Source organism: Lineus longissimus, chromosome 19 (assembly GCF_910592395.1).
Source record: "Lineus longissimus chromosome 19, tnLinLong1.2, whole genome shotgun sequence".
Lineage (NCBI taxonomy): Eukaryota > Metazoa > Nemertea > Pilidiophora > Heteronemertea > Lineidae > Lineus > Lineus longissimus.
This window is the reverse complement of record NC_088326.1, coordinates 12,651,014-12,667,719: the sequence shown is the minus strand read 5'-3', so window position 1 is coordinate 12,667,719 and position 16,706 is coordinate 12,651,014. Positions and strand designations below refer to the sequence as shown.

At 42.1% G+C, this 16,706-nt stretch overlaps 2 protein-coding genes across 2 annotated transcripts in view; one reads left to right on the top strand and one right to left on the bottom strand.

The window, feature by feature from the left end:
• LOC135503129 (uncharacterized) overlaps positions 1-16,706 on the top strand; it is a 45,242-nt gene that overhangs the window by 10,195 nt on the left and 18,341 nt on the right. The window lies entirely within an intron of this gene.
• On the bottom strand, positions 4,256-7,267 carry LOC135503041 (allatostatin-A receptor-like). The gene has a single exon (XM_064796319.1). The coding sequence runs from the start codon at positions 6,867-6,869 to the stop codon at positions 5,913-5,915; it is 957 nt and encodes a 318-aa protein (XP_064652389.1). The 5' UTR covers positions 6,870-7,267; the 3' UTR covers positions 4,256-5,912.

The following is a 16,706-nucleotide window of genomic DNA, read 5'->3' as shown; positions in this document are numbered from 1 at the left end:
AGTAACACACACGCTAGACAGGGTACATTTCGTTGTGTACATTTTCAATGTTTGATAGCAGAGCGTGTTCAGCCTACTAAACACACAGAGGTAACCAAGCCTGTAAAATACAGGTATTGCCCTGGCCATCATATAGACTCAAGGACGACAGCCAGGTTGCAATTATTGCGCCCAAGGGGACTATTTTCGTAGATTGAATCCGCTTAAAACGGCCGAATCACTATAATTTTGTCGTAATGTAAGTAACATTACGCTGCTTTATGAATGAGTACACGATTTGCATGGCAAACACTGGTCTCCCATAATTGGTACAATGGGACACACCGACTAGCAATACGCCATTAATTAGATATAGAGAGTGGATTTATCAACGTTTCCTGACTAACTGCCACGCAATCAGCCCAGCGGTGGGAAAAAGTTAAAGCGATATAAGTCCTTAACATATTTGATGATGACTTGATTAGAAATGAACTGGTACTATCAGAGTGTCGCCACTACACTTTTTTATTTAACGTATACATGTAGGCCTAGTTCATATTAATACGTTCCAGAGAAAATAACGTACACACATAATTTCAACTGCTCTTAGATGTAGGGATGATTTTAGTTCATGAGTTGCATCCTAGGTGGAAGGACAGATTGGAACAGGTTCGGCCACCTATAGGAGTGAAATGATAACTAAAGTAACTGCTCGTGGCATTGGATATTCTGGTGATTAAAGTCAGTGTATCCGGTTACCGTGCAACTGTTTTTGTCGGAACATGATCTTGTAATAGGAGTTTTCACCTTATTTGATCATGATAAAAGCATTTTACTTTGACTTTGCCCTACGGCATATCAATTAAATTTTCCCTATTGAGCGATTTCACAAGTACCTGCTAACTACCCTAAGCTCCAGCCCTGCCGAGCCTGGAATGAAATGGCTCGGAAACCAGAGCCACCGCATTGACTACACGGCAGTTGGCATCACGCGTCCATGCCTCTTCATACAGCCAGTCAGTGCCACCTTCCCTTCATGGATACAAGCCCTGTTCCCAGCGGTGGTCATGACAGTATCTATCCCTCACGACCTGACCTGACCTAGCGCAATTGCCATCACACCGCCGCCCAACTGTGCGTGAAGACAGTGGAGATGGTGGCCACTGCCCTCCGCAATTAAGATTTCGTGATGTGCTGGTTTCAGCACGCTTCCTGTGAAGACTGCACAGTTAACTTCCAATACAACTTTGGCTAGAAATAGTGTACACCATGCACGACAGCATGTACGCAAGTTGAGTTAAAGTTAACTTAAACAGATTATATTTCAGTCCGACCTCACTGTGACCAGAAATCTGTTACATCATGCACAGCAGCGTGTACATTCATTGCACCAATTGGCTTGGCGTGGACAATTTTAATACTTGGTCATGCCCTGTTGGAAGCATTGAGTAACACAAAGAATACGAGACATATGGCATTATTTATTTATATAACTCAACTCTTGTGTTATGTTTCAGTTCATTCACCAAGGTACGGTTTCGTAATTTGATTATGTTAACGACGACCACCGTGTTGGTTTAAAGTGAATACTTTTCAAAGAGACCTTGACTTGACAATTAGGGGACAGTAAGTCATCGATGACATGTTGATTTAAAGCATTACGTAATCCCACCTACCACTCCTACTCTACCCTCGGGTCCCAGCCGACCTTGACCTTCATCAGGTTATCAGTCCGAACGCTTTGAACGCTTTTTCTCCCAGAGAGAACCGAAGACCCAGTGGTAAACACTGCTGGCTATCCGGCAGCAGGGCCCGGGTTCGATCCTAGGGAGAAACGAGGATTGTATTTCTGGATGAAACGTCGTACATGTATGTAGCCCTCGAGGAAGTAAAATCTATGGCTTTTCACAACACGTCACGACGCACAACGAACAAAAGTTGGAGAGTCTGTCGGATGAGACGAAAACCCGTGGTCTCTTGTACCTGAGTGTCTCTGCCAGGGCAAGTTAAAAATCTCACATTGGTGGACAGAAGCCTGTAGTTGACTCCATACACCTCCAGCAAAAAAACAGGGCTACGACGCCGGTAGTGATATGATGATGATGAAAGTAGAAAACCAATATGTTTTCTCACCGGTTTGTCTCTCAACTGATGCTGTCTCCATGCCCTCCCCACTTGAACGATTACCAAATCTATATCTCCAACCAGTTCTGAGATTTTTTCATAATCGATCTGGTGGCAAATACCATATTGTCACGAAACGGCATCTAAGATGTTTATATTACCACTGACAAGGCTGCGTTAAACCTGCGCTAAAAATTAATTGGGGCTTACGTTTCTACTTCTGTCCATAATTATTTTTGATAAACCTCTCGAACATAGTTCAGATTAAACGTAATAATGCGGATGTGTTGCGGACTATTGGGCCTGTCAGTTCTCTACCCCGGGGAAATGTCCATGTCTGGATTGTAGACATGGTATACATGCTTCCCGAAATTGGTGGCTTGCATTGGAACTAACTTTTTCCCCCTTTCCGTCATTAAAGGCATTCAAGTGTGTTGGTCAACCATGACTATCTCCTTTGTCCCTCCACCATAAGGCCTAGTTTCCCCTTATGACATCACTATTTCGGACACTCAGCTCCCCATTTCTGGAAAGGTGTATAAAAGTGGAGGAAATAAGTGTTGCGTGAGGCTTTTTGGCTTCTTTTTATGACCCTCACAAAAATTAGGGTTGGTTGGTTGTCCAATACTTTCATAACATCCAAAAATGCCTCATCCGAAGAAAGTTGTTGCTATAATGGCATTCAGGTTCTAGTGGCGGCTTCTGATTTCTTTAAGGGGGAGGGAGTGCATTATTACCTGACCTTCAATCTAATTACCACCGACGGACACAACTCCCGGTTGGCACCCCCTCCTCCCGAGATCCTATCCTCTTAACTTTAAAACATGTAGTGCGTGTTGTCTTCCTATTTGTCCACACCTAAACCGAATCATTGCCCCTAAGTTTTCACCTGACCTTTACTCTAATTACAAGTGACGGACACTACTCTCGGTGAGGCACTCCCTCCCTGACGCCCGAGATCCTTCACCCACTAACTTAAAGACAAGTTGTGCATGTTGCCCTCCTATTAATTTGTCCACATCTAAACGGAATCGTTGCCACTTTTAACCTGACCTTGCGTCTAATTACAAGCGACGGACGCCACCCCGGAGTGGATTGCACGCTGTCATTGTCAATCGGTGGACAGTCTTTCCTCAACACGAAATGGTCGTAAATCTGATTACCGCAAAGACACAGAGTGTGGGGAAATATTCAAATTGTTTTGGACGGCAAAGTTAGGATGCCGCTATCGTAAATGTCGCCTTCGCCCTAATCACGTTCGTGAGGCTTGGATTTGGTCATGGTTTCCACTCTGCTTCTGTTCAGGCCAAACCAGGCAGAAGAAAAAAAAGGTCTGATCACTGTGAGACCTAAGAGCCTATCGGGAAGCGTCTAACAGAAAACGTGTCAAAAAGCGATTCGCCTTGATGCTGGGTTGATGACAGAATTGGGCATTGAATAATCTCTCGGATGGTCATCATCCAATTGCTGGTGAGAAATCTCTTCTGAGAAACAGTTGTTTACCAAATAGCTTTGCTATCAACCAAGAAAAGATAACATCTCATTTCAGAATGGATCACAACAGACAACGGACGATGCCAATTATGTCGACATATTTTTGTGTATTCGATTCAGACTTAATTAAAGAGCGGAAAATTGATTAAAAGGAATTATCATGGATTTATTAGAAATGATTTGACGGACTAGCAACATAATTGATTCAGAAAAGTCTATCAATGTGAAGTTATCGGCAGATTATAGTTGAAGTGTCGGTTTTGATATGATTGACAAGACATGTTTAGACATACACAATTTTATCGCCACTTCATTTTCATTATAGTTACTCTTGTCGAAAGCTGGGATGCATCAACGTTATAGAGCATCGCAAAATAGCACACCTAACAAAATGTTCATTCGGAGCAAATTATCATTTGATGGTGTGGCCCCGGGCCTCGGTCAACAAATATGGCTGGCTTCGGCAAACAAGTTATCACTTTGTCTCGCTCATTTGGGCCGGGCTCGGTATACGCACGCTAATTACGCCGCTATGTTATTGCTTGATAGGTCGCTGATCACCTCAGAAGAATAGATCCTGCCTGTCGATGTACCCAATACATATTTGTACATTTGCGTTATTTTGCTCTTTACCTTGTAAAGAGTATTCAGGTCTTGCCCAATACACGGTCTATTGTCTTTAGACAAAGCCCGCTCTCACCTAGGTTTAAATTCCAATTGTTCTCCTGTTTATAAAAAGATTATCAGGGCAAAACCTGATAACATCTACCACATGAAACTGCTTTCAGAATGCTCAATCAGCCTAAAACAACAAAGGTAAATCAACCTAATGTACAAAGCGCCCGTTATGTTGTGACTGAATTTAAACTAATTTGGATTTAAAGTAATGAATTTCTATTCGGGCTGTTGTAATGAAACATTAGGGGATTGATCATTGTGACCTCATGTTTTGGCGATACAATATACCAATTCAAATGGTGTATGCTCTTGTAGATCTGATCCATCTTTGTTTCTACGTACTGTCAGCGACCTTATAACGGAATAGTAGTCCGTAGATTTGCTTATAACAAACATTCATTTATTGGTGAAGCTACTGAGGTATTCATGACACCAAAAGGCGGAACAGTTCTACCACACGTAACTCGTTGTGATACAAAATATTCTGTGACTTTCCATCCGTTTGGAATTTGATGAATTTATTCTCAGAATCATATGTAAGCGATATCAAGCATATCTCATAGCTTCGAAATATCCATCAGAAAACCATGAGAGAGATTCTAACACTGCAGGCTTGAAGGCGTTTTTTTCTTCAGAATCACAGAAATGTCCGATAGCAATTCATATCCGTATACATTTCTTTACATATAGTAGATTTGAATAAGGAGTATTTAATTGAGTTTGCCTTGGGACAAGATTTTAAACAAAGTACATCAGTAACAGTTGACACAACGAAATGTTTAAAAGTCACTGGCGCCAAAAAATCACCAATATGGAAGTCGCGAGCTCGAGTCACGTGACACCCATCTAATGATCTTCCGTTTCCTTGTTCGTCACATGATCAATTCCGGTGTCACGTGACACCAACTGAAGAAAGCGATGCGGCAACAAACTTCAAATAGGTAACACACCCAAACCGGAAATCAGGGGGCGTTTGTCTGTGGGAGTTTTGACACAATTTTACTTTTAAATTCTTTTAATGTATCTTTAGAGCATCTACCTAATGGATGGTGCTGGATGATGCCGAAAACTGCTTTCTATACATCGGTAACACTGGTTTTTGATTAGACTTTTGCAGAGAATTTTCCAGAGACTTGGCCGCGTTATGACTCAGCACTCTGATGCTACGATGCAAACAAATGTCTTTTTACTGCGTCGAACTGTAAAGGTTTTTCTGGCATTCAGGAGGATTTTTGCTGAGAGAGAGTCGATATTACAAGCAAAATGAACACGTTATAGGTTTTTTGCTTCAAGATGATCCTCATTATCTCCTTTTAATTAGTCTGAAGAGAATTTATAGTGTTTTTCTAACAGATCTAACCGAAGTTCCTTGGCTGACAACTTGTCACTCAAATAGTAGTGTTTCGCTGCCCTGTGCAGCCGGTGTCATAGTTGACCAGTTTTAGTTGACACCGTGAAAGAGCATTGGTTAGGCCTACCTGAAGGATCTAGTGTTGTGCAACACCACTGACTTTTGGTAAATGTGATCTGGTCACATTCCTGACTTCAACTGAGTACCTTTGGCCGGAACAATTTGAAAAACACTACAGAAGAGAGTAATCCCTTCATTAGAATCTCCAAGGAACTGTATTGTAGTTCTACACACCCGTGTGTTCACAACACAGATGTTTACGGAATTCCTTCCTAAAATTTTCCGACATGAAACTGTAAATGATTGGATTGACGCAGCTGTTAGAATAGCAAAGAATCTGCGAGATAGTCGCTAAAATATAGAATTCTGTGGTTTTCGGATCGGCTCTGTACGAAATGTACATGAGGCGGATATGGTTAGGAAGCCAGCAGATAGCAAATACGGCCACGACAACAACAACCATTTTACTTGCTCGGCGGCGGCATCGCATGCTTTCTTCTGATTGGCTGACGATAATATTGACGTCACACAACATATGTTTCACTGTCAGTCCGTTCAGAATGATGATGATTGACAACGGAATGATGTAACCAGTTACGAAGAAAGTTGTGAACAGTGCATTTGGCCACGAAGTGGGGGAGCAGCGAGATCTTTGCTCTTCGTTAACCGCATACTCCTCGACTCTGAATGTGAAATACACTGGGATGTTTGCTGATAGTCCAGCTACCCAGGTCGTTGCGATACCGATGTACGCGTTGCGCTTAGTTCGAATGTTTCTTGATGCGGGGTGAACGATTGCTAGGTAACGGTCCAGAGACATCAGAATCAATGTGAATATACTGATACAAGAAGTCGCAAATGTCGCGTAACTTAGAACCTTGCAACTCGCTTGTCCAACAGGCCATTTCGCCCGAAGCGCAGCATAGGTAGCGAAAGGCACACACAGAACGATGAACGACAAATCCGCCACCGCAAGACTTGCGATCAGAATGTTTGGCGTATTTCCCATCTGTTTGTTTATAAACACAGCAATGATAACGAGTAGATTTCCCAGCACACCAGTGAGCACGATGATGCAACAGACGACAATACTCAAAATACCCATGACTTGGTATAAAGGCGATTGGTTCGAGGTCTCCTCCTCACTAGATCCTACGAATGCGTCGGTGTTGTTCTCCACCATGTTGCTGAGATCATAAGTCGCCCTGTTTAGGCTCTCAACTTGGACAATAGAGCATGAATACGTTCCCAAGATCCGGCCCAGTGCTCTTAAATAGTTTCTACTCACATCCAGTTGCGAACAGAACCGATTTAATGTATTGCCGTCGGATATTAGGGAACGTATAGTAGTATACTCGCTCCTGTTCAGATATGAGACAAAATACAGTCCGTGTGGGAAACTCCGAGTATGAACGTTGAGCGTCTGGGTTACACTACCCTAGTATTGTTTCCAAATGCTGCAGAAATCAACATGCAACGTGTTGCCCTTTTAGATACGAACAGAGCAGCACCGGCTTACTCACCGTTTGAACTCCAAGTTATCACTTTAATGCTGTTTATCCTTAGACGAATTACTTTAGCAGTTTCGCTGTCCGGTTTGAGCTGGTGTGCTTGTGACGCACCACACACAAAATTAACCTTTGTCTGGTTTATTAGACGTTGCCATTGGTTGTACGAGGGAATAGTGCTTTGGAAACAATGGAAATGACGCCACAAGCACACAAAGGAACCGTCTATACGCAGGGTTACTCATATATATGATAAGAATAACGTTAAACAAGTGGTTGATAAACAGTAATATCTTGACAGTCAGGAAGTTACTGGGCCAGTTTAAGAGATGATTTCTCACCAGAGAGCGAAATAATGAGTGAGCAGCGTCAGCCACGAATGTTTTATTGGTTTATCATCTATTCATGGAGATGACGTTATCATCGTATATTTTGACTCAACCTTCACCTTCCTTGAGTATACTGAGACACTTCCTAGTAGTAACTCGAGCATTGGTTGAGTGCGCGTCAATCATACCTGTGGTCCACATGATCTTTCTGAGCGATACATGAGATGACGGGTCAGAATCCCTCGCAGCGATACTGGACCGGCTGCGTGGCCGAGCCAGCTGTACGCCCGGGGTAGAACCTGATGAGGAAATTGCCCATTCTCCAAACAGGCACGACGTTCAAGCATATTCTCTCTGCCAGTATAATTGACGTCTATGTCTATGACGTCACTGTACATTTACATTGCGAAACTTCGTTTGCACAGCGAGAGATTTGTGTTGAACAAACACCGCAAATGTTGCAATTTACAAAATACCTGACGCTTTGCGATCGAGGTAGTGATCATCTAATGGCTAATAGCTATTCTTTTTCCGTAATAATTTCATGTCTAATAATCCATCATCACAGCGACGCATCATCAATAGAATTGAAAGTCCGAATCAATGTCTGTCAAAGTCTTCTAGAGGGGACACATTTTAAGAATTGATGGTCTGAGTAAAAATATCATTAGCGTTGACCAAAGGTACCATCCTAAAGCCATTAGTACTCTTTAGGAATGAAGTGAATGCCAATTTCAAGGGCAGGAGTCTGTTTTTGTTTTCCAGGGAACAGCCTCCCAGGTTTTGAATGGCGATTCATTTCATTTTGAAGGAGGTGTAATTGCTTTATGATTTCAAGTCAGAATTGGTGGTACCTAGGTCCACCCTTAAGAGAATCTAAGTACATGTAGTTCAAAACAGGCTAACAGTGACCCATACGGATCATGAATGCACACCACGAAGTCATACAGAAACTTCCTCTTATGTCAAACGGGCATGAAGCTCCCGTAATCTCACTTTCACAGTGTTGTTTTTTGCAGCAAATAAACCCTTCGTTTATTTGTGCTTCGATGCGTTTGCTGATGTCCGTCACGACCGATGCACATTGCAATGATCTCAAGGTCGCAGGTCCCAGACCACACAGAGAGCTAGAGATTCTTGTAAATGAAACGAAATGGGTACGTCATTCGTTGCCTCTCAGTCGGCGCTCAAAGCAGTCCACTGGGCTGCACAATTTCATTACAGGGCCTATATCGACCCCTATAAAAGTCGTTTGGTGTAGGTCGATGTTCGAAAGCCATTTGGTTGCGGTTAGGCGCCCTTGTTCGGTGAAAGGAGTCCACGACCTGATGATATCATACACATCTAAAAAGGTTTTTCAAATAGATCTGGCCAAAGCATGGTTCTTGGCGGACCTCTTGTTACTTAACTGCAATACTGTGATCACATATAGTAATGTTACACAGCCTTAGGCAGCCGGTGTCATAGTTGACCGGCTTAAGTTGTCATACCTGAACGAGTATTGGTCAGGCTGACCCTAAGGATAATCTAGTGTCGTGCAACACCACTATCTTTTGGTAAATGTGATCTGGTCTCATTCCTGAGTTCAACTGGGAACCTTCGACCTGAACGATGTGAAAAACACTTTTACTAATAATAAGCGAGTTTTTCCTTACGTAAATATAATGCACTTTTACGGAATGTGAATGGTATTACATGGTAGTTTCGAACCGATACAAGAAACATTACTTACAAAAACAAATCTAAGGCGATGACCATATCTCGGGACTTAACTGTGAAAAATACTCGTGTTTAGAGATTGTGCAGACAACCAATTTAATCATCAGAGAAATAGTGTGTAGATTTTTTGCCCCTCCGCGTGTCAATATACCTTGGGGAAAGTTCCCTGATAGGCTTAGGGCTTGTTCACGTATGTTTAGGGCCTCCTCACAGTGCTTGTCGTGGGTGCGCGATGTGTCTACCTGCACAGGAATGGTGAAAGGGTCACTGGGATACACACAGACAGTATGTACTTTAACCTCTGCATTGTGCCTAACCGCAGGTGCATTGTGGTAAAAACTCGATATCATCAGGAAGAGTTGGGAAAGTTCTTTTCCAATCTATAGGCATTCCTCCTAAATCTCTCCTTGGAAACGTTATTAAGTGTTCTCGAATGATGCACGGACGGGAAACGGTTGTATAATGGATGATGTAGTGCACTCGCAATAAATTTGAATGAATGTGTGCATGCATGGTGTATCGCTTTGTCTAATGTTCATTTCTTGCATTGGTTCGTACTTTTTGATCATTTTGGCCTACGCAGTATCCGTAGTTCATTAGTCTTCATGCATTGACTAAAAGTCTCGTTGCATTGGCAGTGCAGCGCTAGCGTTTGCGGAGGTCATTGCATCGGTTTTGATCAAATATTTATAACACTTTGCATTCAGGTACTCCCGTTGATATGATGAGAGAGATTACTGCGGTCAAGCAAAGTGGTCAACTACATGAAACGGGTTGTCCGACCAATCATCTTCTGCTACATTCTGAGAGGCCAGGGAACAAACTGGACATTATATATATTGGACATTGAATATTGATATACGTATGCCAGCATCAACATTTCCATCGCCTTTTTAAAACTGTTGTCATTCGAATATGTGACCCGTCACAGCAAAACCAGGCGCATGTCGCACAGAAGATGAGCCTGAATGACACCAGGAGATAATGGAAGAAATTGATGAGCTCATATTTCACAAAAGGCAGACAATAGAGAATTGAACAAACAGTCCGTCTCAACCTGCCAAGCTGAGAGTGACGGGTCACATATTCGAAATCTAGCAATCTAGCAATCTCCCTTCGACTGCCAGTACTGAATCAAGGCCATTGGCGCGTGGATCAGATGCATTCGATAATGAAGGAAATGCACGTATAGCCAACGGATCGACACCTTGTTGTTTACCTTGGCTAAGTTGCATGTGGAAAAAGCATTTATCTTCATCAAGCGGTACCAGTCAATAGTTAAAAAGATACCTAATGGAAATATCATGTGCAAATTTGTCATAGGACGCCGCTGGGTCAATAATGTCCAAAACAATTGCACGTTGTTGTTAAATAGAATACACTGCGTAATGCATTGGCATAATCTGTTAGGGACGGTAGCAATAAACTGAAGAACAGTCTCTTTTATTTGGCCTTGCCGCGGGTTCAGGCCAATATATATCGACCCAGTGAAAGCTGTTAGTTTGTAAAGTTCGGGTTTAGGAGTTTGCTTCAAGATAATAATGATAAGAAGGATGAGTTCTAGAGTATATCGTTACCCGACTGTCGATATTGGTGCTTTTTCTTTCTTTTTTTTTCGTCAGTGCGTGTGAATGATATTATATCACATCGTGCAACAACATAAAAAGAGTAAGTAATAGCATTCCGCGAAGATGACGTCACTGCAGCTGCTGCCCTCTATTTCCCCATCGCTGAATTACAGGCAATGTATGACAAACATGCGGTTTCGTAATGGATTCAGGCTTTCTAAGCTAGGGCAGTTAGATTCAATCTGGCACATGTCCGAGTGTTGGAAATACTACATAATTGTTCTGAATATTTCTCTCTCTGACTCTATGGTATCATTCATGCTAAAAACAATGCAGGGTCAAAGATAATTGACTTTGAAATAAGCTCAAATGCGTAGAAATAAGTGTCAATGTCCGACTGTCACGTGACCAAAACGTCATCAATATCTTATGCAAATGACCTTGTGAGCTATAAATAGTAACTTCGCGGGATGCTATTAAGGTCACGTTCTACGATACTGTTTTCGTAATTGGTGAAGAATGTGTGAGAATATAAGCCTATGCTTGTTATTGATAATGACCGTGTTGAGCTATGATGTGGCTGCTTTCTGTAAGGACCATACCCACACGTACCACCATGATATCGTTTTGGGGATGCTGTCGACTATGATTGAGTGCCTGTTCAGGTGAAAAATTGGAAACCTGCATATCTTATAGGGGCGTTAGGAACTCTAAAAAAACATATCTTCATTAGTTAAATAAGCAACAGCTCAAGTATTCGAGGCATGTGTTTTGTGACAGAAATCCACGACAAGAACCTGGGGATGTGACCGATGGCCACAAAGGAGCCGGATTTATCTTGTACTATCCCCCTGCTGTCAGAATTTGGAACCAAGTATTAGATAATTGTGTTGTAGTATTTGTACTACATTATTAGTCTTATAGTCTTGATGATATGTGCATATTTTCCTGCTGAAAAAACTACCCCGGACTGCCATGCCCATTGATTACATGTAGTATGACGGCATGACTTTAAAGCACATTAGCTCTTGGAATATGCGAATACTTTTTTAATTAATCGTATTACAATATATCAATTAAACCCATGCTTTCGAAAAGATTAAAATCCTTTGAACGCGAAATGAAAATATGAAGCATGAGAACGCCTTGGGGATTCAGTGGAGGCAAGGTGTTGACAGATAATGAGTTATTGGAGCGGTATTGTCTCACGCATCTATTTCCTCAGTTGATCTTCTGCCGTAAAAGGACAAGAACACCCATTTGTATAAGCTTCAGAACATCCATAAAGTTGTCTACATCCGTCAGCTAATGGATCCAGCAATCTAATAGCCCAATGCTGACGCATTCCCCTAAATGTCGTTTGTAACAATTTCATGTCATTAACGAATGTCGATATGATTGGAAATTATCAAACAATCCGCCATTTTTTAAAACATTAGAAAGCGAAAAAAGCCAAAACACCATGCTATTAGATGCTTTGAAGTTTTTCCCATACCCAGCCACACAAACACAAAAAAGGACTACATCAATTTTGTTCGCGCTGGGCTGAGGAATCTGAAATGATTTTGTCAGACTGCAGTCTGAAGAATTGAACTAACTTACCACCTAATTCAACCGACAATAAATATTTCTTTCCACTTTGAAAACTTTTCATATGCCTTATTACTTCTCCCGCGCAAGTCAGATGGTTATCTACGCGGATAAGGCGAATCCACGATAGTGAGACATGCTTAGTTGATTCGCCATTGTACTGATACCATGCAACTAACTTAACAACAGTGACTGATCTTTCCACTCAACATTCTGATAACATGAAAACTCACCCATAGAATCCAGATAATATTACCAATGAGTTCATCCCCGAATCCGGCCTAATAGTTATTTTGATCTTCCTACCCTCCCAGTCCGCGACCCAAATCAATCATAAGCCCAGAGTCAATAATCCTTTGTAGACAACCCGTCACCGATTGCCAACTCAGTAAATATCAAGTCACCTCCAATATATCTATATAATAATAGATGATACCCGGTAATTGCTGCGCCAATGTCATCAAAGGGACATACTACGATAATACGAGAAGCCATTCTGTAAATGGCCATTGCAGCATAAAAGCAATTGGTGGATTTATTTGCGGCCAGGAGCCCTCTTTCGCAAGTTGACAACTGAGAAAGTTGGACAAGTATTGTCTTGCTTGTCCGAACAAAAATGATTCTTCAACGTACACGAGAGAAAGGTTTCGCAGCCCTTACGATCAGCTACGTACAAAGTACGAAGTACACTATTTAGTAGAGTGTTTTCACGGTCAGCCATGTTGGAGAGCAGAACAATGATTTGTCGTGCCTGAATGAACTGTTTCAAGTGCTGTCATGGTCATTAGGACTTACTTTCTTTTGTCTGCCCCTCCAACATGGTAGGTGATTACGTCACGCGAAACCACTCTATAGTATTACGATCCCTCCTGCCATTAACTAATTCGCACATGACTTGAAAACAACATACGTTGTTTGCTCCTTCTCTCGCTGTTGAAAAAACCTTACTTGCCTCATCATCTGGGCGTATCATCTTGTTAACCCTTTGGACAAAGGCGCCACCCTCTTTTATTCTGCGAAGACATGGCGAAAGGTCAGACTACTATCTCGTCATACATTACATCCCTTTGTCCACGCAAACAATACTGATTGGGCGTCATCGCTTCATTCCGACAAAACCCGTCTGCAATTTGTCGCGACCTGACAACTTTTCCCTTCCAGAGTTACTTCTTCTTGTGTAATTATCTGTTTTCACAGAATAAGCTATTGTCTCTGTTCTTATATTGTTATATCATCATATTTTTTTCTGGGCAATCAACACCAGATACAACCTATCAAATATCAAAGCATTTCTCCTGTCGATTGATTTCTAATTATCGCGTCTGCAATGAGCTGCGACCCACGATATTCTGCGCTGCAATTTGCAACAAAAAAGATGTCCCACAACCGGGCCATGGGTGTTTTATCACTAACTTATCACTAAAAGAAGTTTATTTCTATTTTCTCACGAATTAACGTAACCACGGTGTCCGATCAAGACAACGTTATTTCATTCGTACGCGATTTCGTTCATGCATAACTAATCGTGGTGATTACTTTTGCAGTTGTTCAAGCAGGCAGCGGGGCAACAGAGTATTATGTAATCATCCGTCACCCCTTCCATTTGCCAGATTGACTCCGATCGCGACAACCAGAATTAGTTATGCATGAGCGATATCGCGTGCGAATAAAATCATGTTGTCCTTGACCGGACACCGTGATAACCCCCCGAATTGCGTTGGGCCGAGACTGCTTGTCAGCGACAGGTTCTTGCCCTCCACCAAACTCCATCTCGGCCCATTCTCCCTTATCTATCAAAACAACTAAAAGTCAGCGACTATTCGGTACAGAAGGATCCAATTCTGCGAAAGGCGAACTGCCTGTATGGAAACTGCCAAGCACAAGGATTGGCTTCACGTTTCCTCCTCTCACCTTCTGTTGAGTGTTATTGGACTTCCAGAGACGTAACTGGATCACAAGATTACACTATTGTGTTCCGTTTCATCGTTTTGTCTTTTTGTTCCTCGCTCGCTTAGCGCGAAGAGTCCGATTTGATTTGACGCATGGGTGATGACAAGAAAGGGATCCTCCAGCAACAAGGAGGACGTGTATGGACAGTGAAAACAAGTAACAGACTTGCGTCTTGAGTATCAACAAAGCAAATTTCGGACTGACCTACATACAGGGTGTTACAAAAAACTTGATCCATTTTTTTCATATTTTAAATTTTGCCGACCGACCTCTGGTTCGACACTGAAATAGTTGACGTTCTACATTGCGCACTAGAGAATAAATAACGACCAGTCCATCATCGGATTACCTGAATTGGCGATAACCCTTTCGTAGACGTGAACGAGATGGTATTGACCCTGGTATCGACGTTTGTATCTTGTTGTGCGAAGACATGTCTCAACAAGTAACCAACTTCCGGTCTCATTGATCGAACCAAATTACTTGAGCAAAGTGTCGGATTCAGCCTAAAAAGGAAATTCAGAAATTCTCATATAACGATGATTTCCTGAACAAGCCAGTCGCGATATCCCTTAGGAGCGAATCCATTAATTATCCATATCGATGTATCATTTGGGGCTTAACTATATATCAATTGGTTAACACAGTCATACTCTCTTGGTCAGATCTACCTGAAAAACACTATACGAAGCTTCTACAATGTTTACAACTCTGGTTTGAATTCAACATTCCACACCACGATTCATGTAATTAAGAAATCCTTTTTCTCTGATCACTTAAAAAAACAGCCACTCTAATCTTTCATTAGATTACAATCGACACGGTGAATAACTCAATCGACTCTCCCAGTTTTAATCAGAGAACAATGGTTCTTGCAAATTGCATCAGAGTTATACTAAGTGATATGTAAAAAATAGCAACTAATTGTTGTATTGTTGCTTTCTTTGTTAGCGGTCTTGAAGACCCGGGGCTGAATTGTTTGAGAATCGAAATCTTTGTACCAGTGATGGATAAACTGGTATAATGCGTGCGAACCGGTGTGACAGCGGATATAGTCCCCCTGGAGTCATAGTCCGGTAGCATTGTATTTGACCAATTAAGCAGCATGATCTATTGTACCGCTAACCCTAACCAAAACATTTAGCAATGCGGGCTATTGTTACATGGACTATCAGCCCTAGGACTACTATCCCCGCCACACCGGTATCATGCGTGCGAACCGGTATCATGCGTGCGAAGCATGGCGCTTTTCATGTGAATGTATTCCCCCAAGGGTTGACCATAGGCATCACCATTTTGGCTAGAACTTGAAATCCGAGGTAAAGCAATCAGAACTCTTTAAAACTGAAGTGAATGGGAGGCTATTCTCTTGAAAACACGGACACTAGCTCACCCTTAAAATTGGCATTCACTAAATGACTGGTCACATCCCTGACTTAAACTATACCTTTGGCCAGAAAGATATGAAAAAAAACTTTATTACAAGCGCCACAGCGGTGATTTGCGCTCCTACTTTAAGTCATTGACAATCGAGCCACGTCAGTAAAGGTATCACCAACATTGTTAGAATTCCACATTACAGCAACCTTTTTACGCCACTCCGGACCATAACTACCTCGTTACTACTTTTCACACACCTCGTGATTATGGTCCGTCCCCTGGGGTAGCTAGTCGCCGGATCTCACTCTCAGGAGTACATCTATTTCAATTCAGACATATTCCGACTGTCAACCGGTATTTTCCCCCACCGAAGAAAATCTACGCTGAGTATATGTAGTGATTCCCCGTACTAAATGTGGTTTACATAATGTATGAGGCTATGTCTGTCTGAGCAGAAAAAGCATACTATGTGATTTTTGCTGCTACGAGCTGCCCATTCAAACTTGGCAGATTTCTTGTACTTCAAGCTCTGCCCTCCGATCCAGCGCGGCAGATTTTGGAACGTGGCACTTTATGTGCTTCCAAACAACCGACATCGACTATTAAAGTGTTTTTCAAATCGTTCTGGCCAAAGGTTTTTAGTTTAACTCCGGAATTATGTGACCAGATCACATTTACCAAAAGATAGTGGTGTTGCACAACACTAGATCATCCTTGGGGTAGGCCTAACCAGAGTCTTCGATTGAACGACTCTGGTCTAACCAAAGCTCTTTCACGGTGTCAGCTAAAGCCGGTCAACTATGCCCACGGCTGTGTGTAACGTTACTATTTGTGATCACACTATTACAGTTCAGTGACGAGAGGTCAGCCAAGTACCTTTGGCCAGATCTAGCCGTAAAACTGTTTACGAGACAAATACTACCGGTACCAACTGGCCATCACTCCTTTGATTCATGATCTATCATCCCAAACCTCA

What these genes read in the sequence shown, in the direction of transcription:
- LOC135503041 (XM_064796319.1), bottom strand. Translation starts at nt 6,869, where the DNA reads ATGGTGGAGAACAACACCGACGCATTCGTAGGATCTAGTGAGGAGGAG.